This window comes from Propithecus coquereli, unplaced genomic scaffold (assembly GCF_000956105.1).
Source record: "Propithecus coquereli isolate 6110/MARCELLA unplaced genomic scaffold, Pcoq_1.0 Scaffold390, whole genome shotgun sequence".
Taxonomy (NCBI): domain Eukaryota; kingdom Metazoa; phylum Chordata; class Mammalia; order Primates; family Indriidae; genus Propithecus; species Propithecus coquereli.
The window spans coordinates 1,533,160-1,560,883 of NW_012149619.1; the positions used below are offsets into that span (position 1 = coordinate 1,533,160).

The following is a 27,724-nucleotide window of genomic DNA, read 5'->3' on the forward strand; positions in this document are numbered from 1 at the left end:
TGAGGTGGGGAGTGCGTGTGCGTGTGTGTGTGTGTGTGTGTGTGTGTGTGTGTGTGTGTGTACGTGTGTGCTCATGCTAGCGGTGCTTCATGGATTTCGTTTCTCCATTTTTTATTGTGAACTCATCTTGGTCACATCACCACTCCGCCCACCCCGCTTTTCCTTTCTGTGGGAGCCTTGCCTGCCCTGGGCTGCGAAACTGTCCTTATAGGGACTGGTTTTGTGTTCCTTTCCGCTGTCCCTGAGTGTTTCACTCATCTTGAATATTTTATATGCTAAATTTATAGTTTCGAGTTTCCTTTCTACATGGGTGGTGTAAATTTAGACCCTACACCCAAAAGTGGCACAGGCTTAGGGTTTTAATTACTCATGTGTGACTTTTCTTTCTCACTGCCTGTGAATGGTTTCTTTGCTGCTTCCCCAATGGAGTTTCTTTTTTTAAAGTTCCTTTATGGATAGAATAGCCCTTCAAGGATCCCCACTATAAAGGGGGCTCCACTTTAGCCTTCACCGTCCGTGGCTGAGGTCAGGTCGGTGGTGTTCACAGTACGGTTCTCAGGCTCTGGCCCTGGAGCCCCTGTTCTGCTGATTTCATGGGATCCGCAGTCTCCTGTGTCTCAGCTTTTGCTTCTGTCTCTGGATTGCAGTTCCCTCTTTATTTCTGGCACTTGTGTATTACACATGCTTTATTTTAAGTTTGGTTATATAGTTCCCTTTTTTGGTAATATATTGCCCAGCATGTATGTATTTTCATGGAAAAGAATCCTTCAGCATCAGCTCAGTGCACTTTATGAATTATTATTGTTATTAATATTTTACAATCGTTTGTCTTATTTTTATTTAACATTTTTCATTGTGGTAAAATATGCATAATATACAATTTGCCATTTTAACCATTTTAAAATGTACAGTTTAGTGGCATTAAGTCCATTCACACTGCTTTGCAACTGTCACCACCATCCATCTCCAGAACTCTGTCATCTTTCCCAACGAAACTCTGTACCCATTAAACACGAACTCCCCATCCTCCCCTCCCCCAGCCCCTGGCAGCCACCATTCTACTTCCTGTCGATCTGACTTCTCTAGGTAGCTCATACAAGTGGTATCACACAGTATTTGTCCTTTTATGTCTGGCTTATTTCACTTAGCATAATGTCCTCAAGGTTCATCCATGTTGCAGCATGAATCAATACTTGATTTCGTTTTCTGGCTGAATAACTTTCCATTGTACGTATGTACCACATTTTGTTTATCCATTCAACTGTTGATGGACATTCGGGTTGCTTCCGCCTTTTAGCTATTGTGAATAATGCTGCTGTGAACATTAGTGTACAAATATCCACCTTATTTCTTGAATTAATTCTTGGAAGAAAACATCAACAATACAAATAAAACCAAAGTCTCCCTTACTTAGTCTTTCAATTGCAGACCTCACTGCAGAGTTTATCAGTGTGCAAGGTATCTTTCTAGAGATAGATCACATTAGACATCAGTGTGCAATTTATTTCCCCCCTGCCCCCACTTAACAGTAGCTCTTGGAGAGCTTTTCATATGAGTATATACAGATTTCACCTCATTCTTTCCACCTGTATTACAGAAGTCCCCAACCTTTTTGGCACCAGGGACTGGTTTCATGGAAGACAATTTTTCCACGGACCAGGGAAGAGGGTAGGGATGGTTTCAGATGATTCAAGTGCATTACCTTTATTGTGCACTTTATTTCTATTATTATTACATTGTAATATATAATGAAATAATTATATGACTCACCATAGTGCAGAGTCAGTGGGAGCCCTAAGCTTGTTTTCCTGCAACTAGACGGTCCCATCTGGGGGTGATGGGAGATGGTGACACCTGAAGTGTGTTGCTTATGTCCTGTCTACACCGTAGTCTTGTTTTGGTTGCTGTCACTGCAGAAAACCCTGCCTCACAAAGAGAGGACGTTGGAAATGGAAACAAGCTTTTCGGTACTTTTGTGGCAATCTCAGGATATTCTGCCTTGACTTTAATCCAGAACGTATGGAGATTTGAAGTTGTTTCAAACATACTTTTAAGGCCACTGTCATGTGCGATCTCAAGCAGTTGTTGATACTCTTCTAGCAGAGACAAAATCGATTCACCTGGCTTATTCACAAATGGGTCTCGGATCCATTCCTTCCCAGTTGGGGGTCTTTTGTGGTCAGGAAGTGGTGCTCAAACTCTTTTGAAAGCTGAGACAGGTGACCATGCACCGGCTGGGAGAAAGAAGGCCCTGGCTCTGTTTCTTTCAAAATCTCTGCTAATGTTTGACACATGTCAAAAATCCCAATGTTCACTCGTCACCCCCATAATTCCCGTTTGGCTTTGAACACAGCCACTTTATCTGCCGACTGGAACACAGTGGTTCTCCCCTGAAGTGACAGGTTGAGTTCATTGAGCAGGTTGACCACGTCACACAAGCACACAAGTTTTGCGACCCATTCTGTGTCACTGAAATGTGCTGCCAGTGGTGACTGTTTTTCTAAAAGAAATCTCTGGAGTGGTGAGTGGCTCTTGTAACTCAGCAACTCTGGCCAGTGATCTGCCTTTAGAAAGCATCTCACTGCTGTGTGTAAGAGAAGACGTGTGTGCTCTGCGTCCATCTCCTCACAGAGCTGCACAAACAGATGTGAGTTAAGGGCATGTACTTCACTGTGGTTGATAATTTTAATCACATCCTGCAAAACACTTAGTTCAGGTGACATTTTTTGGCTAGCCAGCATTTCTCTATAGATGACACAGTGACATAGATGACTCACGTTCAGAAGTGACCTCCAGTCGCAGCAGCTGCTCTGTCCGTGCATATACTGACACAAAACAACCAATTCAGTTTTCCTGATATGGAATCATTCAAAGACTTGAACAGTTCTGCAGCTGTGGTATTGGCAACAAAAGCACACACAACATACCCTCACACACATCCTCCTGAAAAGTATATTGCACAAACACAAGCATTGTTGCCTTGTTGTCAACATCAGTAGACTCGTCAACCATACCACGGTGACTCATTAATTCTCTCTAACAATTGTTCCTCAATATCCTCTGCTATTTCATCAATTTGTCTAGTTATGGTGCTAGCCGAAAGAGAAACACGTGATACCTTTTGAATTGCAGCCTCTTCTAGAAGTTCACGGCCAATGTCCTTAGCAGCAGGCAGGATCGACTCTTCACCAATAGTAAAGGGCTTCTTAGCTTTAGCAATGCGGTTAGCCACTAAGAATGATGCTCTCAGTGCAGACAGATTTAACGAAGTGGTGGCCTTCAATAATTGCTTCTGGTTTTTGTGTTCACATTTTTTTCTTTTGGAAAAACTCCAAAGCCTTGTCTTTTAATGCAGGGTGCTTGGTCTCCACGTGGCGAAGCAGTTTTGAAGGTTTCATGGCTTCGTTGGATAGCCAGTTGCCACACATTATACAAAGCGGGCTTGGACAATGCGAATCACCTGTTGCAATGAACCTGTAATTTAAATAGGACTCTTGGTATTTTCTTTTAAATGCAGCTTTCATTTTGTTGGAAGTCTTAGAGTCTTCTTCTGTCTCATCATTGAGTCTTTCCCCCTTTTCAAAGAAGCTCTCCAGCGACGTATGTTTTTCATTCATTTTTGTGAGGGTTAGCTTGTGGGTTCACCAAAACTGTGACTGAGACAAGTGCGCAGTGCAGGAAAGAGGGGCAGATGGAAGTGCTATATTAAATAATGGGCGGGCCATGTGCAGACTAAAATAAATGTCGGATTCTGATGGAAAGCCTGCCACCATACACAGCTTAATTGTCACTTGCCACTCACTGATAGGGTTTTGAGTCTGTAAGCAATTGATTTATTATGGTCTCTGTGTAGTCAAACTTCTCTGCTAATGATAATCTGTATTTGCAGCCGCTCCCCAGCACTAGCATCACCGCCTCAGCTCCACTTCAGACCATCAGGCCTTAGATTCTCATAAGGAGCACACAACCTGGATCCCTCGCATGCGCAGTTTACAGTAGGGTTCAGGCTTCCATGAGAATCTAATGCCTCTGCTGATCTGACAGGAGGCGGAGCTCAGGCAGTGATGTGAGCAATGGGGAGCGGCTGTAAATACAGAGGAAGCTTCGCTCACTTGCTGGCCCAGGGGTTGGGGACCACAGCTTGGGGACCACAGCCGTGCTATGGTATTCTCTATAATAGATGATTTATTTAACCATTCTGCAGTGATAGACATTGGCATTTTTCATTTTTAAGAGACTGTTACATGAGTTAAAAGTATAAGCATGGAAAATTATAATAGATACTGCCAAATGATTTTCCAAAAAGACTGTGCAAATGTAAATTTGCACAGCAATCATGGATTAGGTTAGCCATTTCTCCACAGTGTTACCAGATTTGATATTATCAAACTTTAAATTTTTACCTGATTGATGGGGGAAAATATTTTCTCATTGTCTTGTTTTGTCTTTACCTGATTTCTAGTGAGATTAAACATCTTTTCATAAATCTGTTGCCTGATCCTATTTTCTTTTTTCTGAATCTCTTAAACATAATTTTTGCCCATCTTGCTATTGGATTATTTATCTTTTTAAATAGGTTTTCAGGAAGTCTTTATATATACATTTGTAAGTTATTCATCTGCTATGTATTTGAAATATTGCCATTTTGCTGGAATTTCTTATTAGTTCTAATATAATGTTTGTCAGTTGATTCTCTTGGGTTTTCTAGTTAGAGTGTCATATCATTACAAATCTTCACGGTTACACTCTTGCCAATATTTATACTACTTATCTTTCTTTTAAATTGCATTACACTGGCTCTCCGGATCCGTGCCGAGTAGCAGCAGTGATAGCAGGCCTTCCTGTTTGATCCTGACGGTAGCGCGGTCATGGAAATATGCTAATGTTTCACCAATAAGCATGACCCTTGCCCTAGGATTCCAGAAATATCCTTCATCAAGTTGAAAACAATGGCCTTTTTTCAGACATTACATTCAGTTATGTTTTCTTTCTCCTTCTCCCCATTGTTTGTAGCCATTCCCCCTTCCCTACATTTCTCTCTCTCTCTTGTTCTTAATAAGCTGTGTCAAAGGTTTCCTTATTTTGATGGTCTTTTCAAACAAATAGCTCTTACTTTTATTAACCAACTCTTCTTAAATTTTTCTATTTAATGTATATAAATTAATATTGCTGTTATTTTTTATTTCATTCATTCTTTCCTATTACTTTCTTTGGGTTTATGTTATTTATACCTTTCCAAGTTCTAGAGAGAAGAGCTCTTGAATCTTGTTTTCTAGTTCATGCATGCACAGGTCCCTCCCAAGACCTTGGAGGGCCCCAGCAAGGTGTTCACCTATTACCTTTTTGTGGTAAAATTTGTAAAAGTAAGATTTTTTGATAATCTTTTTCTTAAAGGGGACCCTAAAATTGTATAAGCTTCAGTCCCCACAAAACCTGGATCCAGCCTCTTTGGCAACATTCCACAGGATTTGGATAAGTAGCCCTTGTACTGTCTGTCATTCCTAAGTAGTGCAAAACCTTCATATTTCTCCTCTTTACTCAAAGAGTTGTTTAGAACCATTTACAAGAACCCTGGTGAATAGATTGTTTTCTTGCTAACTTATAATTTTATTCCATTGTGCAGAATGTGATATGCTATCTTTTTGAAATTCTTTCTTGTCTAAAACATGGTCTCTCTCTCTCAGTAAGTGTGTGTGTGTGTGTGTGTGTATGCTCCTTATAAGTTAAAAAAATTATCTGTATATTTTGGGTTCCAAGTTTCCTATTTATTAAATCAATTATATTATCAATACAGTTTTCTCCTTTATTTCTAAAAATTTACACTTTTAACACACATTTAAACACTGATATTTTCTATCGGGGTCTGGATTAAGTCAGTATTTTTATCCTATTACTGAATAGGAAAGGACCTTGGAATCCCTTTTTCTTCCTTCTCTTTCCAACTCCCCCAGCTCACACATCCTCTGCCCACTTGGTTCCAGGTTGTTGTTGGTTCTTATTTCAACTCGATGGTAAGTTTTACTGTTCTTCTTTTGGGGAAGGTTTTATTTTTCCTCATCATGATGTCTGTATCAGTGATGACTCCTCCTCCTCTTCCTTCTTATTCTTCAATTAAGTATATTGAAGTATATTTACATTCAGTAAAATTCACCCTTTATAGTTCTCACTGCTACTGCTTCTTAAATTCCATGACTTCCTCTGGGACTTACTTTCTCTTTTCCCTAGAATATCTCCTCAAGTAATTCTTTCAGGTAGGGACTATGGATTGTCACTTTCCAAGTCTATACATTTCCAAACAAGTCTCTATTTTGCCTTCTCATTTGAATGCAAGTTTACCTACGTCCACAATCGTGTTCCCAACTATCTTTGAAGATATTCCTACAGGACCTTCTTTCATTTAGTGTTGTTGGTGAAGACTGAGACACATTTCATTCTCATTCCTTTATGGCCAATCTGTTTTTTAAACTCTTCTTGAAGCTTTGTGTTTTTAAAGCATGATTCCTTGTACTCTGAAATCACAAACAACGTTTGTGGGTGAGATTTTTGTTGTGGTTCTTGCTTGTCATGCCTGCACCAGGTTGTGCTGTTTCATTACTGCGAAGTTTTCTTTTCATTGTTTCTCCAAGTATTTATTTCTCTGTTGTGTCCTTCCAAAGCTTCTATTAGACAGATGCTAGAACTTTTCTAACCACGTCTTAACTTGTCCTCCTTATTCTTATCTCTTGGTCCTTGGTGGGTTCTGCAAGTATTCCTTGGTTCTAACCAACAGCTCACCCATTCTCTCTTCATCAGCTGTTTCCATTCTGCTGGTCAGCTCTTCCCTGGAGTTTTTTGGTTTTATTTTTCAAACAATCACCTTTTCATTTTCATGTTCTCTGACTGGTTCTTTTGTTTAACAATCTGACATTGATTCATGGAAGTTGTGGGCTCATTCTATGTGTTTTAGAGTCTCCTTGTGCCTGTTCTATTAAGTCTCAGAGTTTTCCGGTAGGTTACAGATGAGAGGGAATGGCCACACTTAGGATTGATTCATCAGCCAAAGATCCTAAGTGAGATTACAACACGGAGCAGTGATCATCTTGATTCTAATTATCTAAGGAAGATGCAGCTGTCATTCACACTGTTCAAGCGAACTAGGCTCTTGCCAGATTCATTTTTTAAAACTGAGATATAATTCGCATACCATAAAACCCATCCTTTTCAAAGTGTACAATTCAGTGGTTTTAATATATTCATGAAGCGATACAACCATCACCGTTACCTAGTTCAAGAATATCTTCATTACCCCCAAAAGAAACCCTGTACTCATTAGCAGTCACTCTCCACACTCCTTCCTCCATCCCCTTTATTTCATATAAATGGAACCAAACAGTATGTGGCCTTTTGTATCTGGCTTCTTTCTCTTAGCATAATTTCTTTAAGAGTCATCCAGGTTGTGGCATGAATCTATACTTCATTCTATTTTATGGCTAAATATTATTTCATTGTGTGGATATATCACATTTTACCCATTTGTCATTGGAAGGGCATGTGAGTTTTTTCTACTTTTTGGCTATTATAAATAATGCTACTGTAAGTGCTCATATGCAAGTTTTTGTGTGGATATGTTTGCAATTATCTTGGGTATATATCTAGGAATATATCTAGGAATTGTTGTATCATATGGTAATTCTGTTTAACTTTTTGAAGAACTGCCAAATTCTTTTCCAAAGTAGCTGCACAGTAATGTAAAAGTGTTCCAAATTCTCCATATCCTTGCCAACACTTGTTATCATCTGTCTTTTTGGTTATAGCCATCCTACTAGGTGTGAAGTAATATCTCATTGCAGTTTTGATTTTCATTTCCCTCATAACTAATGATGTTAAGCATCTTTTTATGAGTTTATGGGTCATTTGTTTATCTTCTTCGGGGAAATGTCTATTCAAATCCTTTGCCCATTTTTAATTTGGGTTATTTGTCTTATCGTTGTTGAGTTGTAGGAGTTCTTTATATATTCTGGACACTAGACCCTTATCAGATATATGATTTACAAATGTTTCTCCCATTTCGTAGGTTGTCTTTTCACTTCCTTGATAACATCTTTTGGAGCATAAAATTTTTAAACATTTTGTTGAAGTCCGATGTATATATTTTTTCTTTTATTGTCTGTACTTTTGGTGCCATCTCTAAGAAACCATTGCCCAGTCCAAGGTCATGAAGGTTTACTCCCATGTTTTCTTTGAAAGTTTTATAGTTTTATCTCTTATATTTATGTCTTTGATCTACTTCGAGTTAATTTTTGTGTATGGCATGAGGTAGGGGTTCTTTTGTACGTGGGTAACCAATTTTCCCAGCACCACTTATTGAAAAGACTAATCTTTCTTTCATTGAATTATTTTTGGCACCTTTACCAAAAATCAATTGATCATAGACATATGGGTTTATTTCTGGACTCTCAATTCTATTCCACTCACATTTATGCGCCAGTATGCCACACAGGGTTGATTACTGCACACCTGCAGCAAGTTTGAAATCAGGAAGTGGAAACCCACCAACTTGGTTCTTCTTTTGCAAGGTTGTTTTGGCTATTCTGTGTCCACACATTTCCATAGGAATTTTAGGGTCAGCTGGTCAATTTCTGCAGAAAAGTCAACAGGGATTTTGATAGGGATTGTGTTGAATCTGTACATCAATTTGGGGAGTATTGCAATCATAACAACATTAGTTCCAATCCATGAACATGAGATGTCTTCACATATAATTTACATTTAATCTTCTTTAATTTCTTTCAGAGCTGTTTTGTAGTTTTCAGTGTACATGCCTTGCACTTGTTTTGCTAAATTTATTCCTAAATATTTTATTCTTTTTGATGCTATTGTAACTGGAATTGTTTTCTTAATTTCATTTTTGGATTGTGCATTGCAACCGTATGGAAATACAATTGATTTTTGTATATTGATCTTGTATCCTGCAACCTTGCTGAACTTATTTATTAGTTTTATTTTGGGGGGATTCCTTAGGATTTTCTATGCATAGATCATGTCATCTCCAAATAGAGGTAGTTTAGCTTTTTCCTTTCTAATCTGGGTGCATTTTATTTCCTTTTATTATCTACTTTCCCTGACTAGATTCTCCAGTATGATATTGAATAGAAATAGTGACAGCAGACATCTTGTCCTGTTCCTGATCTTAGGAAGGAAGTTTTCAGTCTTTCACTATTGAATATGATGTTAACTGTGGATTGTTCTAGCTGTCCTTCATCTGATTGAGGAAGTTCCCTCCTATTCCTAGTTTGTTGAATGTTTTTGCCATGAAAGGGTGTAGGATTTTGCCAAATGCTTTTTCTTCATATCTATTGCTATGCATATGTGGTTTTTGTCTTTTATTCTATCAATATAGTGTATTACATTGACTGATTTTCATGTGTTGAATAACCTTGCCTTCCTGTGATAAATTTTCCTTGGTCCTTGAGAAATCTTGCCAGGTCCCTGATCTCTTATGCTCAGGGCTTACATATCTCTTCCAGAATAGTTTCTACTAAGTTTCTATAAGCTGTCACTTAAGAAAATATTTACAACCAGGGCTCTTCTTGTTCTTGAAACAAACTTCGTGTCAGCAAGGCCACATTCTCATTGACAGGCCACATTCTCATTGACAGGAAGAAAGCAGTCACTGCCTGGGTATCCCTAATCAATTTCTCTGCCTCTGGCTTTCCAGAGAGCTATTTTTTTCCCTACCATTCACCCCCTAAGTCTGGTTTATGCCCTTGTATCTGGGTCTATGTTTCTCAAAGAGTGGTCCCTGGACCAACATCATTAGCATCACTCGAGGACTAGTCAGCAGTGTGAGTTTGGGGCGCTACCTAGACCTACTGAATTTGTCAAACTCTGGAAGCAAGGCTCGGAACCTATGTCTTAACTAGTCCCTGGATTCTGATGGTCACTAACATTTGAGAGCCACTAACGATTATGACACTCGCTTGGCCCAAGGAATCCACGGTCCAGTTCCCTGTACTTTCTTTTTTCAGTCATTGAGTTTGATCTTTCTTCCACATCGCTGGCTTTTGTCTAATAGTATATTTAGTAATATTAGTGTGTATTCTACTTCGAATCTGCAGTTCCCTTTTACCCTAACTCTGAGGGATGTGATATGTCCGTTTGCTGAAACCTGCTGCCATGTAATCATTGAGGAGGGCAGAGCATGCTGCTGCGTGAATTGAGCCAGTAGCTTCTGATTTATGACTCTTGGGCATTTTAAGCCTCCCAGGGTGTCCTGTCCCTCAAGCATTCATCCTTTCTCGCACCTGGGGACTGGTGCCTTTGCTTGGTCAGCAGAGGACCAGAGCCCCTGGCTCCTTTACTATGGAAGCCCAGGCAATTGCAAAAGCTCTTTGCTACAGCGTTTTCCACCTGTGCATCTGCTGTTCTCTCTGAGCTGCCTCCACCATTGGCCACAGACCTTCCTTTGCAGAATTGAGGTTATAACGTTCTCTCTCCTGGGCTGGCTTTATGGGAAACTGTCCTTTGCCGTCACACAAGCCTCCATACTTAGGAAGAGCACATACTTGATTTTTTGCTCTGCTGTTGCCATCTTGAAGTTCTTAATTCTGTTGAACAAAGGGCTCCACATTTTCATTTTATTCATACATTGGGCTCTGAAAATTATGTAGCCAGGCCAGCCTCCCTCCATCACATGTCTCTGCCTTTTACCTTTTGGGGATGCCTCACAGTTTCTGGTCTAAGCACACTCCTTCTTATTTTATAGTTCTACTAAATATTGATTCATATAAAAATAATTGACATCATTTTTTGAGGATTTGGGGCAGGAGAAAAAGACAAGATCATGTAGTCAGTTTACCATCTTTATCCGGTTGTACTGTGATGCTTCTAAAATATAAATCCAGTAATATTCTATGGAATTGGCAACCAGGTTTTCATTGCCTGCAGAATGAAGTATTAATATAAATAGCCCAGCCTGGCGTACAAGGCCATCCACAATTTGGTTCTAGCCTTCCTTCTAACAATTATAGATTTCCAGGGTTAGTAAGTTTCCTGTCACTACAGGAATCAAATAGCCCTGGAATAGCTACCGCATGGGACATTATAAAGGGGCTGTCAAATCACTGGTAAACCCTATGATCCCAGGGTTTTCTCTGACTCTGATATTCTTGACTTCCGGGCCTGCCCTCCCCTCCTCTTCCTTTCACTCCGTGTTCTCGTCAAATGGCGAGGGGGCTGCTTGCGGATCCTGGGCCCACTTGGAGGTTTTCCTCTTCCTGACTCTGCCCCTGCTCCTCCCCTGATTTCATCTGCAGTTCTCACAGTCCTGTGCACTTCCTCCAGGAAGCCACCCTGATGCCCTGACCCCTCCCAGACCACCGCCCTCGTGCCCAGCACAGCTCAGCTGGTCCCTCACCTGAAGCCCTTACATTGTGCCCTTCCAGGGTGTGCCTTACCTCCACATCTGAGCCCAGGGTGGCCAGCGGCTCACGGATACATTCCGTGCACACAGACTGTCCCTGCTCTGTGTCAGACCCCATGCTGGTCAATGCTGGGGACACACGGAGGACTCAGATGTGGACTCAGAATTGACCAGACTGGGGTTGGGGGGGTGGCAGTTCAGTGGGCGAATTGCTAGAGCGAGAGTGGGAACACAGTGCAGAGGGGTCGCATAGTCAGAGGGGCTAAGGGGGCTTTGCCCAGGTCAGGGCAGACCAGTGAGGGTGCGCCAGGCCGAGGCAATGGCAGGGGCGAAGGTGCGGAGGGAGGTGAGAGGCGGCAGGGGATCTGGGGAACACAGAGCTTGTCTTGACGGAGGCTGGGCATTGGGCTGGGGGTGCGATGTGGGGCTGGAGGTGGAGGTTGTGGAGAAGAGGCAGGGGCAGAAAAGCTGGAGACGAAGGCTGTGAATGCAGGCTGAGGAGTTGGGGCCTTTAGAAAGATTATTCTGGAAGCCAACATGGAGGATAATAGGAGGGACTGGGGAATGAATGTAGGGGTCACAATGGGTCAGGTGGGAGGCAAGGAGCCTGAATCCTGACCTGCAGCTCAGCGGAGAGTCCGGTGCTGGGGCACACCCCAGGCAGCCAGGGAGTGTGCGGGTCTTTTCTTCTTTTGCTTCAGGGGCCAACTCACCTGGCTGGCCCAGGGCCCAGCAAAGGCAGAGCTCAGTGCAAGTCCTGGCTTCAGCTGCTCCTGCCCTGCTCCGGGGGGTCTGCCCAGACACTTCCTGGCCTATGGGGAGCAGAAGTCCCAGTTTTCCTTCCCCAAGGCCCCATCTGTCTGAATTGCTCTCCCAGCAGCACCCAACTCCCCCTCTGAAGCAGGAAGACTGTCCTGTCCTGTTTCAGAGGTGTGTTGGACATGCTTCTGCTCTTGGCTACACCTTTGACTTCTCTTGCTCTTGGGGAGCTCGCAGTTTTTTGGAAGCGGATTGGGAAGAGGAGTTACCAAACCACTCAGGAAACCATCAGCAGGACGTGGAAGCGTCTTCTTGGAGGCAGTGGTGTGGCTCAGACTCCTGGGGCTGTGTGAGTTTGGGACAGGCAGGGCAGTGGGGCCCCAGCGCTGTCTGCGCGCCGTCCTGTCTGCAGGCATCTCTGGTAGCTCCTGTTCTTACGCAGGCGCCAGCTGAGGCGAGGCTGTTGGGCCCAGGGGCCCTGGGGCGCTCCAGGCTAAGTGGGGTCTCATTTAGGCAGCGGCTGCACCAGCTGCACAGTTGGTTAATTTCCCACGTCCTGGGAGCCTGTTAATCAGGAAGCTGGGTTCACACTGACTCCTCCTTGCTGGGCCGGCTGCTTCCAGGGAAGAGGGAGCTGGCCTGGGCAGGGCAGGCGAGGCCCTGCTTCCAGCTATGCGGGGCCCACACTTACCTTGTCAAACAGCAGGCTCGTTCTTGCCCAGGCTGGTGGCCTGGCCAGCCCCAGAACCCCTGGGTGCCTGGCCCAGGCCTCACTGTAGAGGAGATGACGCCTGAGGGAAACTGGTCAGACCTGGAGCATCCGGATGCATCTCCTCAGCACCCCGCAAACACCCCCTTCTCTGCTCCCATCTCCCGACTCCTTACCCCCTCTTGTCACAGCCTCCCGCTGCCTCCCCACTCCGGAAGTACTGCCCAGGCGGGAGCCGTCCCAGGAAGCCCCCGATCCAGCAAGCCCCCTACCGACTGGGGGTGGGGGAGGTTGTGGGAAGAGCCCTCACCAGAGTTGGGGTGTCCAAGGGACCAGATCTAAACACTGGGTTAGTGACTATATCCTGCTGAGCCTCAGTTTCCTTATCTGCTGAGGGAGCCTTCTGCACACAGGTGTGAAACCTCAGTGATTTCAGGTGTGGGAAAGCACCTGACTGCCCAGGTACAGGCCTCGCAGTTCACACAACTGAGGCCGTGCTCATGCTTGGCTTTGCGGAGTCCCCGGAGCTTGGCTCTGACCTCCTTCCCTGACGTTTCCCTTCTGCTCACACATGTGAATCCTACACGAAGTGTTTCAAGGACGCTCTCCTCCTGGCCTCTTCCCACCTCTGCACTCTGTGTCCCTGGCAACCCCAGCTCTTGTGGCTGCACCCACTTGCCTACCATGCATTCTTGCCTCTGGAAATCCTGCCCAGGCTCAAGTCATGTTTACTTTCTGGAAATGAAAGTATTGAATGGCACCGATACCTCACGAACGGTCTCAGGGAGTAGCTCCCATGGGCCTGGCGTGAGAACGTGGAGGGGGTGACTCAGATCTGGCCTGCCCCTCAGCTGGACTCCCCTACCCCTACCCCCACCAAGGCCTGGCACATAGTAGGTGCCAAGAAATGCCAGAGGTGTTTGCGTTGTAGTCAGGATTTGTGGCCAGCGCTCCAAAGGGCCCTGGGGTGGGGTTTAGTTCTGAACTCTGAATAATGTCTTGAAGTTTGTGTTTTGTAAACAAACTCTGGTGGGACGGTGGACACGTGTTGGGGCTTGGCGCTTGCTCATGCGTGGTCCTGCCTGCCCACCCCAGCTCCTTAACCCCACCGAGCTTCCTCCTCCCTGCCCTGCCCTTGGGCAGCTGTTGTCCTCCCTCCAACCAGGGGCCTGGGTATGGGCAGGGGTGGGATCAGGTGTTAATATCCCACCCTGGGCTGGCAGCGCCACGGCACATTCCAAGGGTGACTCAGAGGGAACAAGCCTCTCACCCACCTGGTACATGTCGATGTGGAGGTGGCAGTACTCTTGTCTGCCCTGGACTGGGGCAGCAGGCCTGTGGGAAGGGTAGATCCATGCTCTCCTTTCTGGCTCCTGGTCACAGCACGATGTGTGGGTCCAGTGGCTGGCAGGAAGGGGCCTGGGCACTGGTGAGCCCCATGTACATGCGCGCCAAGCTGAGGAGCGGGGACCCTGGGGCCTGCGAGGGTCTGCGCGCACCCTCAGGGTACCCCTGTGTGCGAGGGAGCACAACATTAAGTAGCAAAGAGAAAACACCATGACAGGTCGGGAGAGTCCTCAGGAAAAAGGAAAAACTTTATATTTTATTAATAGTACCTTTAACAGCATTTTTTCCTTGCTTTTGGAATAAGAGCCCCTGCATTTCCCTTTTGCGCTGGGCCCTGCTAATCATGTAGCTGGTTTTGGGTTTAGTAGAATAAGCAGGAGATTGGGATTTGAAAGAGTTTGGAAGTCCCTTTGCCTCTTCAAGCCTCAGTTTTCTTATCTGTAAATGGGCTTCCTACTCAAGGCCGGCCCTCTCACACCTCTGCTTGTCCTTGGACTTGGCATTGTGTGGACTTGGTCTTGCTGTCTTCTCTCCTTTCCTGCCCAGGTTCAAATCTCGGCTCTGCCGAGGAATTCCTCGGACGTCCTCAGTAGGAATGAATCTCTCCCTCCTCTCTCCTCGCCCCTCCGCCTCTCACTGCAGTTGGCCCGGCCCTCTGCCCAGAGGTGTCCTTACCCCTTACTCACCTTGACTTACCCATCTCTGCGTCCTCCATGGCCCCTGGCACCGGTGCTTGGCAGATGCAAGGAGTTTTTTGAATGTGTCTGAATTTCTGTGCTAGGCCCCCATTCTGCTGGGCAGCGGAAGCTGACTTTCTTCAGGTGCACCTAAGTTCCACGGGCCTCAGCTGTGCCCAGACACGATGCCAGTCTTCCCCGCCCTATGCTTCGGACGCTGGGTCATTCCTCGTTCCTGTCCACACCCGGGAAGCAGTCTGTGGCCACCTCATCGTGCTGGGCGGGGGCTGCTCTCTGGGGGTACCCCAGCCTCTATTCTCTCTCTGGGCCCCTCTTCGGCACAGGCTCTGTCACCACCCCTGGGCCTGGGGACGGCTATGAGCTGACGCACAGCATTAGCCACTGATTCTCTCCACCTGACTCCACCTGGGGTCATGATGCAGACAAAAGAGACAAGGTCTTGAGCCAGTTGTCAGAAATGAATAAGTAAATAAAACAATAATAAGAGAAATCCTCATTTGTTGAATGCTCATCATGTGCCTGGCTGTGTTCTAAGGGCTTTACGTATATTAATCATTTAATGCTCTCAATAACCCTCTGAGGTTGGTACCAGTACTGTCCCCATTTTATGGATTAGAAGACCAAGGCATACAGAGGTTACATACACAGTCAGTAAGTAAAGGGACTGGCATTTGAAGCCAGGTGTCTAAGCAAAGGCTTTCAGTACCTGGAGGTTCAGCATTGGATCCATGCTGTTTGGTGGGCTTGAGGCCCAGACAGGGAGAGTGATGGTCCTCAGGTCACACAGCAGGTCAGAGGGAGCCTGGAATCTCAGCCTTCAGACTGCAGCTGTAAACTCTTCCCACTACTTCCCCCTGCTTGCCTTTGGGAGAGCCCAGGGGCTGTTCCTGAGGAGGAGAAGGACAGACTAGTATTCAGGTAACATGCAGAGAGCGGCAGGAACAGGGCGATGAATTCTGATGGCCGCCTGGGAAGGCAGCAGGCACCTGTCTGTGGGAGGCAGGCACGTGGGTAGGCAGGGGGTCGTCCAGCCCCTGGACTGTTGGCTGTAGGAAGGGGGAGTTTCCTAGCCTGGAGCTGCCCTTGAGTCCTGCAGGGCAGGAAATGAGGCAGCTTCGCATGGCTGAGGGGTTCCAGGGCCCCCAGGGACTTCTCTGGAGGTGGCTTCTCTCCACGCCTTGGGGCCCTTCCTCAGAGAGCTGGGGTCCTTGGGGAAGCTGCAGACACATTTCCTGGGGGCACTCAGACTTGCTGGGGTGGGCAGCTTTGGTCCCGGTGAGGGCGAGGCACCTGGGAGCCTCCAAAGGAGCCCTCTGGGAGGCAGCAGGACAGGGAGCAAGACCTCAGGGGAGGGGGCGTCACTGGAGGTGGAGAGTTGGCCGTGGTCACGTGGACGTGGTGGTCACTGCTGACACTCAGAGGAGAGAGCGAGTGTGCAGAGACGGGCTCCTCCTGCGAATGGCTGCTTCACAGAGGCGGGAGGAGAACAGGAGCCAGAGAAGCAGGCGGAGGTGAAAGGTCAGGAGTAGCAGAGGAGCCAGGCATGGCATAAAGGGCCGAAGGTGGCACCTGCGTTGGGGTGGAGCAGGGCATGAGGTGAGCTCTGGGGGGCAGGGGCAGGCTGGAGGGGACGGGCAGAGGCAGCCACAGGGACCCCCCGGGAAGCACAGGGAAGTGGGACAGGCTTCCCCGTCCCTGCCCACTTCACCGGGCAGCAGTGACAGGCTCTGCTCACGTTTCTTTCCTTTTTCTGCAGGAGAAGGCGCCGTGCCGTGCACATCCAGCATCCTCCAGGAGAAGCAGCGTGAGTTCGGCCGGACCCCAGAGGAGTCTCTTCTTCCCCTTAGATGGGTCCAGGCTCCTTGGGGGTGGGTCCCCTTTGGTTCGCCCAGAGCCCAGAAGAGTGTAGGATCCTCACCATCTTGCCCACAGGCAGGACCAGAAGGCTGGGGTCACCCATCCTGAGTTCGAGCCACTCCGTGCCCCATGAACCAGCCCTGGGGTTCCTGAGCTCCCCCACGCTGGGCAGCTCGGGTGTCAGGGCCAGAGTGAGGGGTGGGGGCCGGTGGGCCGGGAGGTGAGCCCAGCAGAGCAGATGGGTCCATGGAAAACCCACATGGTGTGTGTCTTTTGCGTGTGGACAGAGAGGAGAGTGGGAGCAGGGAGCCAGCCCCCTGGTGCCTCTCTGACCATCGTCACCTGTGGGTGACATGCCTTCTAGGATGGAGTCCTGGTGCCTGAGGGCAGAGGCACCCCATTCAAAGCTGTCCTAGGGGCTGTGAGCCTTAAAATCCCACCAAGAAGAGGCCATCTCTACAGAGCTGGGTCCTGTGGTTGGGTTCTGGGGCCTCCCAAGTCCTTGTCACCCGCTGTGTCACACAGGCATCTCCAGTTCCTTCTGCCTGTGTGTTCTCAGAGACGAGTCTAGGATTGGATCCAGGAGAGACTTGGTACAGATGTGTCAGTTTGCTGACGTGGTCACTTCGGGACATATTCCCTGGATGTTCTGAGTGCCGGCGGAGTCTGAGCAGGTGTCTTTGCCGTTGGCGGTACTGAGTTTCCCACGAGGCTGGGGTCGGGGAGAGGAGTCTGTGTGTGTATTTGGGGGTGGAGGGGTGCTCAGAACTTTCCTTACTTCTCTCTGCTGCTCTTTTGATCTGTGGCTTTGGGGGGCGCCCAATCCACTGTGCCCACCCTGTCCCCAGGCCCTGAGGCCACCCTGTAAGCTCTCCCATGCCTCGGTTACTGTGCAGAGGTGGAGGGCGCTTACAGCACCAGCCTTCCCATGGCCTGGGGGCCAGCCCCAAGGGGTACACGGGCCTCCCGAGAAGAGAAGCTCTCTCTGTTTCTAGCTAACATTCCCTGGCAATTCATAGGCAAAGCCCTTCAGTGGCTGGCAGACATGAATGTCTCTGTCAGGGACACCCCAAAGCTCAGGCCACAAGGCATCAGGCCAGGGGAAGGGCACAGAGATGGGGGCAGGTCTCTTTCCTGAGGGCACCTACAGGGTTTTAACTTGTGGTGGTGACTGAGCGACCACGTGGAGAGGCCAATGATGTTGGAAGAAGATTTTTAGTACCATTTCTGAAAGGAAGGGCATGCTACGCAGGGCCACGGGGAGCACGAGGTTTGGTCGGGAGGCAGAGGAGTAAGGATCAAGCCAGGCCCAGAGCCTGTGCTGCGGTTTCCGCAGGAAAGGGGGTGGAGGTGGGGGAACAGCTTAGAAAGGCTAGTTTCAACATGGAGGGCTCTGGGCTACAGGGGTGGTCTCTCCTTATCCGGAACCTGGCCCTGGGTTGATTTAGGGCACGGGGAGTATTGCTTTGGTGGGTGAAGGTTGGATAGAGGAGGTGGGTAGTTTGCATGTGAAAGGTGCACTCAACAGGGGAGTTGTTTATTATCTCTAGGAATTAGCCAGGCCTGGGAGGGACAGTCTCTCCCTGGCCAGCAAGGCCCCCAAGAACTCAAAACATCATAAAATAGAAAGCATGATTAATACCGGGATGCCACCACATTCCCCAGGAATGCAGGAGACGAGAAGAGCCCAGAGGGTCCCTCCTGGGCCTCTAGGAAGAGGAAACCCCAGTGGCAGCCCTGACACGGGGTTTGTCTCCACGATGCCAAACCACGGCTCTGTTTTCCGCAGACACACAACCTGATTGGTGAGACGTGTAGTGTCTTCTGGACCTGGCTGGAAAAAATGTGTGTTAAATAAGAGGCAAAGTTTTTTCTTCCCCCATGGCTGTAGATTTTAGTCCGAGTTATATTGCCGAAGGCTGTCATGAAATTCTCCTCCTTAGGGACAGTCTTATTTCGTAAAGAATAGCAGTAGACTCACAGAAGACGCTTGCACCTGAAATGGCCCTTGGAGGTTGTCCAGGCCGGTGGTTCCTAAGTGTAAACGCAGCATTTTCAGCAGTGAGAAAAGCAGTGACACCAATGTGTGTTTCGTAACGTTGGATGTATTCAGTTGAGGGCACTGCTTTTCACATGATTCTACAATTATGTCCTGCCTACAATTTTTGGCATTAAAATACATTTTCTTTTATGAGATGTCGGTGATGATCGATGGTAATGTGTTTGTTTATTCTTAATCCAAAATCGGCAAAAGAAAAATCCGTGACCTGAATAAAAAAAAGAATAATAGCAATGCCTTACATTTATAATAGTGTTTTCCCACTTAAAGTACACCTCTATGCATATTATCTTACGTAATAAATTCTACTGGGTTTTTGAAAACTCACTAAATACAAGTCGTGTGGTGGTACCAATTGCCCTGGACCAGCAGTCAGAGATTCCTGGGGCTGGTGCTATAGAGTCCGGGACTGAAATGTGATAAGGCCTGGGTTTGAAGCTTTAGCACCTCCGTTTAGCAGCTGTGACATTCTCTGTCACCCAGGCTGGAGTGCGGTGGCAGTCATAGCTCACTGCAGCCTTGAACTCTTGGGCTCAAGTGATCCTCCTGCCTCAGCCTCCCGAGAAGCTGGGACTATGCCACCAAAACTGGCTAATTTTTAAAAAATTTTTTGTAGAGATGGGGACTTGCTATGTTGCACAGGCTGATCTTGAACTCCTGGCCTCAAGTGATCCTCCTGCTTTGGCCTCCCAAAGTTCTGGGATTACAGGTGTGAGCCATGACACCTGATCTGCTGTGACATTTTGGGCAGGTAGCTTAATGTCTCTGAGCCTCAGTTTACTCAGTTGTGGAAAGGTGGCCCTGTCGTCTACATCCTAGAGTTGCTGAGGGCATCGGACACAATACATGTGAGATGGCAAGCTCTGCACCTGGCACTCAGGAAGCACCTTATTATTCTTAGTTCTTATCAGCTTTTGCATGCGCCTTCTTCCCTGGAACACCTGGTGCACATGTGAGGGATGAATCTTATCCCGTGGAACTCAGTGTTTCTGGCACTCTGTTGGTCCTGTGGCTGTCTCAGTTGCCATGTCACAGTGGTGTCTCCCCATGCCACCGAGTTCCCAGAGATTCCTCCTGAGCCGGCCAGAGAGCACTGGTCCCTTGGGTTGTGAGTGTGGGGAAGAAGGCCGGCATGGGCCCCTCAGCTTGGGTGCAGGCTTGAGGTTGCAAGGCCTTATCTGCAGTGGCCTGGAATCTTTCCTCCTTCGTGGCTGCCAGACACCCCCAGCCTTCATCCTGCAGTTGGACAGATGGCCTGGCAGCCTGCCACCACTGGCGTGTGCTGGTCATTTGAAACCAGACTGGAGGAAGCCCAGGGAGCCATTGTGTGTGGGGGCCAGGTGGGGGGCATAGGATACAGAAAGCTTTGCACTGGGGGATGGAGACCTGGGTCACCTCCCACCCACCTGCTATGCCATCTCAGCTCCTGCCTGCGGCCAGTCTACTACCCCGTCTGTACATGGAATCCCTCCTGGATCTGACGTTCAGGGGTCTTTGATTTTCTGTTGCTGCCTCTCTGTCTCCTGGCTTCCCTTGTCCACATTGCTTTCTGTTCTGCCTTGTTCACACTGTTCGCTTAGCACAGCGACCATTTACCCAGTGCTTCCAACACGCCTGCCCTGGTGCTGAGTGCGGGGACTCGGGGAACTCATATCTTCCCATTGAACCTCACTCCTGTCCTTCCACCCAAAGTGAGTGGCACCATTCACCACGGATCAGAGCCAGAAACCCAGGGTCCTGCTGGACTTCTCCTTCTCCGTCCAGAGTCAAATCAGCCCCCACCTGGCACCATTCCACCTCCCGCAGAGCTCTTGGCCTCGCCCCCTCCTCTCTGTCCCCGCCCTTCCCTCGTCAAGGCCCTGTCGTCTGTCTCCTGGACGGTGCATCCTCCGCGTGCTGGCCTCGCTGCCTCGTCTCTCCCACGCCCGCCCTCCCGAGTGTCAGGGAGACCATTGCGGGCTCAAAGCCACCGCTTCCCTCCCCACAGCACCGCTCCACGGACGCTGAACCTCGCCTCTGGACAACCCATCTGCCCACTTCCCCCTCTTCCGCCATCGCGCCCCCTTCCCTTCCACACCCACTCTGGGAGGAGCGTGCACACTCAGCACGGTTTTCCCATGGGCTCGCTGGGGAGCCCGAGCGTTCCATCCATCCCTGTGGAGGGGACAGAGGCAGCTCCTCTGCAGCAGACGGCGGGAAGGACTGGGGTCCCTTGGGACCTGGCAACCTTGGCCTCTGCCCTTGCTGCGCCAGTCGTGGCTGCCTGGATCGCACGTGCTGAATCCAGTGAGTCAGGCCCGCCCTCCCTGCTGTGATCTACCATCTCTGTGCGAGCGGCTGAGCGTACAGCTGTTGGCACAGCGGGGCCTGTGCCCGCCCAGGTCTGGCTGGTGGGAAAAGGTGTGGCCTCTCCCAGGAGACCCATGGCTGCCCCACCTCGCCCTCCCTTTCCCTTCTGGTCCCAGTCGCTACACAGGATGCGGGACAGGAATGTGAGATGCAGAGGAGGCTTCCTGTACCTCACCCCCACGCAGACTCCGTGACAGAAAGACCTACCTATTGTGGCCCTTGGAGTTGGACCCAGCCCATGTGGAGTGCAACAGAGGCCTGACACATGTGACCCAAACCCATGCCGCTGTCAATGGCTTTCCCAGACCAGTGTCTGCCATCAGCTGCTGGGCCAGGGGCAGCAGGTGCTGTCCCAGGTGTTGGAAAGGTCTGCCCTTAGCCATGGCTGCTCATTAGAGCAGGGTGCTCGGTGGGACTCTGAACTTGCCCTCACCTCCAGACCAAGACCTGACAACCCTGGCCCCAGACTGACTTGTTGTCCTCATCCCCTCCTGTGCCTCTGTCATAGCCACCAACTGAGCCCTGACTTATCCCTGCCTGGGTCCTGACTCCATCCCTTGATCCTGGACTGAGCTCGCATTCCTTGGCTTAGACAGAGATGTGGACGGCTCAGCTTCACCCTCCCCGTCGTGGGGATGTAGTTTGATGGACTCCTCTGCCTTGGGTCAGTGACCAAAGGAGCATTTCTGAGAGCCCAGACCAGCCACCAGGGGGATTCGCCTTCTGCATACCCTCAGCCCACGGCCTCCCCAAGAGGACCTCCCCCCATACAGGCATGACGCATGAAGCCCCTTGCCCACGGCTGGCCTCCCCACCCCTCTGCCTGGTAACTGGTGTCTTTTCCTGGCCTGTGTGGGCAGCTTGCTGAGCACAGCTGCAGACGGGCTATATTTAGCCGGCTTTAATGAGCTCAGGGTGGCAGACGTCCGCCTTGGGAGCATTTTTCCTGCATGTGCGCCTATGCTTGGCGTGATTCCTTCTTGTGTCTGTGTGTGCGCACACACATGTGCATGTGCCCTGCATTTGCGTGTGTGCATTGGCATGTATGCCAGTGCACTGGTGCGTTCATCTATATGAGAACGAGCGTATCTGCACACATCAGCAAGCCCCTCTACGCAGCATCCGTGCTTTGCAGGGGACATGTGCAGCTTCTGACACTTACAGGGGTGCAAAATGGGAACACATCATTAGTTCGTTCCCCCGTTTGTTTAACAAATATTTAATAAGCACCTTTATATGCCAGCACCGTGGTAGTCTTTGGGGATAAAATGAAGCAAAAACAAACTCAGTCCCAGCTCTTAAGGATCTTATAGTCTAGGAGATGGAGGAGGGAAGACATAACCAAGTAGCCATAAGATTAAAAATATGAGTATTAGTCCCAAGAAAGAAAGGTTCGTGGTGCTACTGGGGAGGGCAGTAAGAGCCGAAGGCCCCAGGGAGGAAGGAATACTGAAGTTTCTGTAGGAGACCCCTGGGCACGGGGGTGGCGTGAAGAAGGGTCCAGGCACAGGGAACAAAATGTGCAAGGGCTCTGTGGTGAGACGGGAAAAAGGCATGTTTGAAAACTGCCGAAAAGGCCGATGAGACTGAGTTCAGAGAGGGAGAGGAGGCAGAAGGTGGGGGCTTGGTCGGATGCGGGAGGAGGAGGTGGTATTTGCGTGGAGCACTGGGAATCCGGTCTGTGATTCAGTCATGTTTCAGCAGGAAGTAGAAGCTCACACAAACAGCGAGGTGGGAGGCGGCTTAGTAAAGGGACTAGATTCACAGGTGAATGAGGCTTCCCGGAGACAAAGAAGGCGCACAGGGCAATACCCTGGGGCCATTCCCACGCCTGCAGGTAGCTGCGGACCAGGCCCGCACCCCCACCCCCAGCAGCTGCAGCCTGCGGCAGAGAAACCACCCTAGGTGACCCCGCACAGAGGGAGCCTCCTGCTCCCTGGTTCTCCCACGGGTGCCTTCCACTGGCCAAACCCCCCAGAGGCAAGGGAGCCTCAGCCTCCGAGTGGGGCAGAGAGTGGGGAGTGTGGTCTGGAGGGGCAAAAGGAGACCACACAGCACAGTTCATTAACTTCCACGTGGAAGCACTGCCCTTTATTTTTCTATGAGCCAACTTGATTTTGACTCTGCGTATCCATCCAGCTGTGCTGGTGAAAGAGTCTCCCTCTGTGATTCCCCGGCCTTCTCCTTTCCTCCTGCTCTTGCCATTGTCCCAAAGCCCCCAGGTGTCTTCCCCTGATCTGGGGGGATAGTGTGTGTGTGTGTGTGTGTGTGTGTGTCCATGCACACAGGCACACGTGCAGGGAGCTGCACACTGGTGAGCTCGGGGGCCCTGGGACCCAGCCTGGTGGTCCTTTTTGTCCTGGTCAGCAGTTCCTGGCTGAGGGTCCAGGCCCTGGGGAATGGGACGGCCAGGCCTTCCCATGCCATTCTCCATCCCCCTGGAGTAGCCAGGCCACCCGAAGAGGTCTCTCTACTCCCCTCAGCCTGGGCCAGGGGGTGGGGATCTCTTTCTAGCCTGAGGGAATCTCTGTCTCCTCAAATCCTTTCCTCCTGGGAACAAAAGCCAGCAAGCTCAGCCACAGACCTTCCCAAAGGAACCGGAGCAGAGAGAAGAAAATACAAATTAGTATACATATATATAAATCACCCTGCTGCATGTGCTTTTAAAAAATGCTTATTTTTAATCTGTCTTTTGAGTAGGTAGCGCACATACTTGGTATAAAATGCCTCCTTCTCCTGTCCTCCAGTACACCCCACCCTTCTCCTCAGAAGCAAAGATTATGACTAGTTTCTTGTATTCCATTTCGGAGATATTCTCTGCATACACAAACACATCCATAAATATTCATTTAGATATATATTTTTATATACCCCGCAGAGATGGGAGCACGCAGTGCACTCCATCCTGCACCTTGCTTTTCTCGGATGCTGATACTGCACCCCGAGCATCTCATTACCTCAGTGCGTTTACAGGCGAGTCATTCTTTGCAATGGGTGTGCCCTATGTCGCTGCAGCGCAATTTATTTAACCTGCTCCTTATTGGTGGATTTACAGGTTGTTTCTCGTCTTTGCTGTTTTAAACAGCGTGGCAAAGGTTAGTGTTGCACGCATGTCATTTTGCACACGGACTTGGAATTGCCGGATCGAGAGCATTTTGTATTCTGAATGACGTTGCCAAATTGCCCTCCACAGAGGTGGTTCTGGTTTTCACTCTCACCAGCAATGACTGAAGGGGGCCTGTTTTCCCACGCCCTGGCCCACACAGTGTTAATAGCTGCCGATCAGAGAGGTGAAAAGAAAGCGTTTCAGGGTAAGTTCGACGAGCCATCCTCTAGTTTAGGGTTCTCAAATTGAGCACGTTTTCCTATGTGTAGAGCCATTCCCAGTCCCTTTGCTGGAGGCCACATACGCTTGCAGGGATTGCTGTGCAGGAGTGTGGAGTACGCTGTTGCCTTCCTTTGTGTGTGTGCCAACTTCTAGGCAGGGCCAGGGCAGACACCACCGGGGATCCTTGAGGAGCAGGGCAGTCTCTCTCCGTACTTTTCCCTCTCTGCAGGGCTGTGCTGTGAAGGCATTAGAAAGAGCGAAGAGACCCCTCCTTTCTTATTCCTGTCCTTCAGGACGATGGAAGAGCCCTGGACTGATGACCCGGGTTCAAATCTCCACCCTTTCACCTATATCCTGAGAGAAGTCACTTAACCTTTGCACGCCTTAGTTTTCTCGTCTGTAAAATGGGGACAGCACCCCTGCCCTCACAGGAGGAATGTGAAGATTGCCTGAGACACTGGATGAGGACTAGAAACTCAAGGCAAACCTTGGGAGGGCTGTGTTTATTACAGAGGAGCCTGCAGGGGATGCCAGGGCCGGGGATGCCAAGGCCCTGTAGCATCACTGTGTAGCAGCAGCAGGGTTTTCTTGTGGTTGTGTATCTGGGAACTTCTCTGGGCCTGATTCAAGATGGTGACACTCCTGATCTGTGCTGGGCTCCCTCCGGGGGAGTTGCTCCTCAGAACTAACCCCTGCTCACTTGGGGTGCCCGACAGCATGTTCTCAAGGGGCAGTGGCTGGGGTACAGACCCCAGCAAGGGTCAGGCCGTAGTCTGGGCCAGTGTCCCTGTGAAAGCCTCATTGGCCCATCGAAGGTTTGAACAACTTTGGCCTCATCCGCCAGATGAGTCCAGGTGGACGTGACTGCATTCTGACTTTGAAAGGGTTAAGGAGTCACAGGAGGGACCTGAGCCTCTAGATCCACCCTCAAGCCTGGGTGGAAATTCCCTCCCAGCGTCCCTGCTAAGTGGCCACTTACATAACTTGCTTGTATAAGCTCAGTGAGGGAGAACACCCTCTCTCCAGGCCAGCGCGGGACACTCTTGAACTGTTGTAAATACTCCCTAAGTTGTCTAAAAACTCGGAACGACCCCAGCCCTATTCATCCTGGCTCTGCCCTCTGCTCCCGTGACCCAAACATGGCTCAGCATGGATTTGCAGGCAGCCACCATGTCCCCTTGACCTCCCGGGCCACTTTCTACACCTGTCCTGCCTGGTTATTGGGCTCCAGACATGCCCTCAAACTGGCCTGAGCTTCAGGGCCAGGGCAGGGATGTGCCCTCTCATTTTGAACCGTGATTTGTGATTTGTGTGGCTTCAGAAGTTGAAAAGTAGCTTTGACAGTCCCATTACCCTGACTCAGGCTGTTTGTAGCCTTTGGTCATGTGATTGGGCTTGCTCACATGACTGAGGTCTTTGTCGTGTGACTCAGCCTCGATCATGTGATCTGGTCTTGGTCATGTGATCCTGTGGTCTTGAGAGATGCTTGAGGGCAGGTTCTGTATCCGATTCATCTTGGCGTTGTCAGCCCTGACACAAGTCTGGGCAATAACCAATTGGGTAGGAGTCGGCAAGTGATGTCAAGTTATTAATAGTTTTTTTTAATCCAAATGTTGAATCTTAATTCACTCATCATGTTTCACATTTATTCTTTCCTTCCATAAGTGTTTCTTTTCCTTTCACATTCTTTCGTTAGCCTGTCAGCTCCCAGAGGACAGGGCATTTTGCTTTGTTTTATTTACAGTGTTTGCATTTACTGGTAGGGGATTGTGGCTGGTTTAAAAATGATCTTATTGTAAACGTGATACATGCTTGTGTTGTCTCTTCAATAGATCTATTCATAAATAGTTTTAAACTAACAGAAATATGGGCTCACTAGAGAAAAATTAGAAAATAGAGGAAAGTAGAAAGTAAAACAAAACAAAACAAAACAAACAAACAAACAAAAACCCATCCATTATCCCAGCACCCCGGGAAAATCACTGTAAACATTTTAGTGTGTTTCCTTCTAACCAAAGGGCCCCAGCTCCCCACTACCTCCCAGACTAGATTGCGTTTTTCACAGAGCTGGGGGCTGGGGACCTGCAGAGGAGGGTGGCCTCGAGTGCGGCTGGTGAACGAGGTCAGTGGCTTCTAAGTTGTGCTCTGTGGAGCCAGCAGGGACTGCCGAGGGTCAGAGTGGGCTGGAGTAAGGAAGCGGGGCTCTAGGCCCCCCAATTTGCTTTAGCCAGAGCTGATCCACTTTTATTTTGCAAACTGGGCTCCTGAGAAAGATTTCATTGGATGAAAAATTTCCCTGTTTTAAAAAAGTTTCGAAACCTTCAGAAGAGGGCCCACTGTCTCCGCTGCTTCATGCTGGTGGGTATTGGTCCCCACTTCTGGCTTTGGGCCAGCCAGAAATCTGTGAGCTACACCTTCTGCGTGGTCACCCAAGAGCCAGGGCAGGCCCCATTCATGAGCCTACCTTCCTGCAGCTGCCGTGGTCAGAGCTGTGGGTTCCTGAAATAGTTTGTCATTCTGCCTGTGTGTCACCCTCCCCAAGTGCCCCTAAGCCCTTGGCGTTCCCTCGAGTTCCTGGGCCAGTGACCTACTCCATGTGCAGTGAGGTGGGGTTGGCTAGTTATGTTCCGAGCAAACCTATCAGAGCTCTAGGGGCCACTGCTCCCCTTTCTGAGGGCCTTGAAAACATTTGTTCATTCATTTGCTCCGGGACTTGTTTGGAAATGACTACCAAGCTCCCTAGTTGGAATTAGTCACTTTGAAAATCCAGGTGACATCTGCCGCCTGCAGTTTCTTGGTTCCTCTTCCTCGAAATGATTGTGCCTGTGGGTCCCTTCAGGGTCCTGGCGTCTATTCTGCCGGGGATGGAGGCTAGCACTCGCGGAGGGCACTCACGCATGGACTCATAGGATCTCGGAGTGCCTGACTCTTCTGAGGGGACATAGGCAAACCCTTTCATTTGTGATGGTGTGGAGAGGGTGTCCAAGGTCACCCTCTGACTAGGGTGTTCATGTCTCATCCTAGGACTCTTTCCATGGCTTGTCTCCTCCTGTCAGTGTGTGTCACGTGGGTTTACGTGGGGGATTGGGGTTGTGGTCTAAGCCCTCCACATGCTACTGAATGAGGCTCAGATTCTTCTTACATAACTTCCAGGTGTATCTCCTGAATCCTACATCAGAGCAAAACAGCAAAGCCATTGGGTTTACGCAAAATATTT

General features: G+C 48.9%; 1 protein-coding gene across 2 annotated transcripts in view; it reads left to right on the plus strand.

Moving 5' to 3' along the window:
• PITPNM3 (PITPNM family member 3) overlaps positions 1–27,724 on the plus strand; it is an 87,843-nt gene that overhangs the window by 30,130 nt on the left and 29,989 nt on the right. For both annotated transcript variants that reach the window (XM_012652599.1, XM_012652600.1), the window contains one exon: positions 16,671–16,718. In XM_012652599.1, coding sequence (XP_012508053.1) covers positions 16,671–16,718 — 48 coding nt within the window. The remainder of the gene's footprint in view (positions 1–16,670; positions 16,719–27,724) is intronic.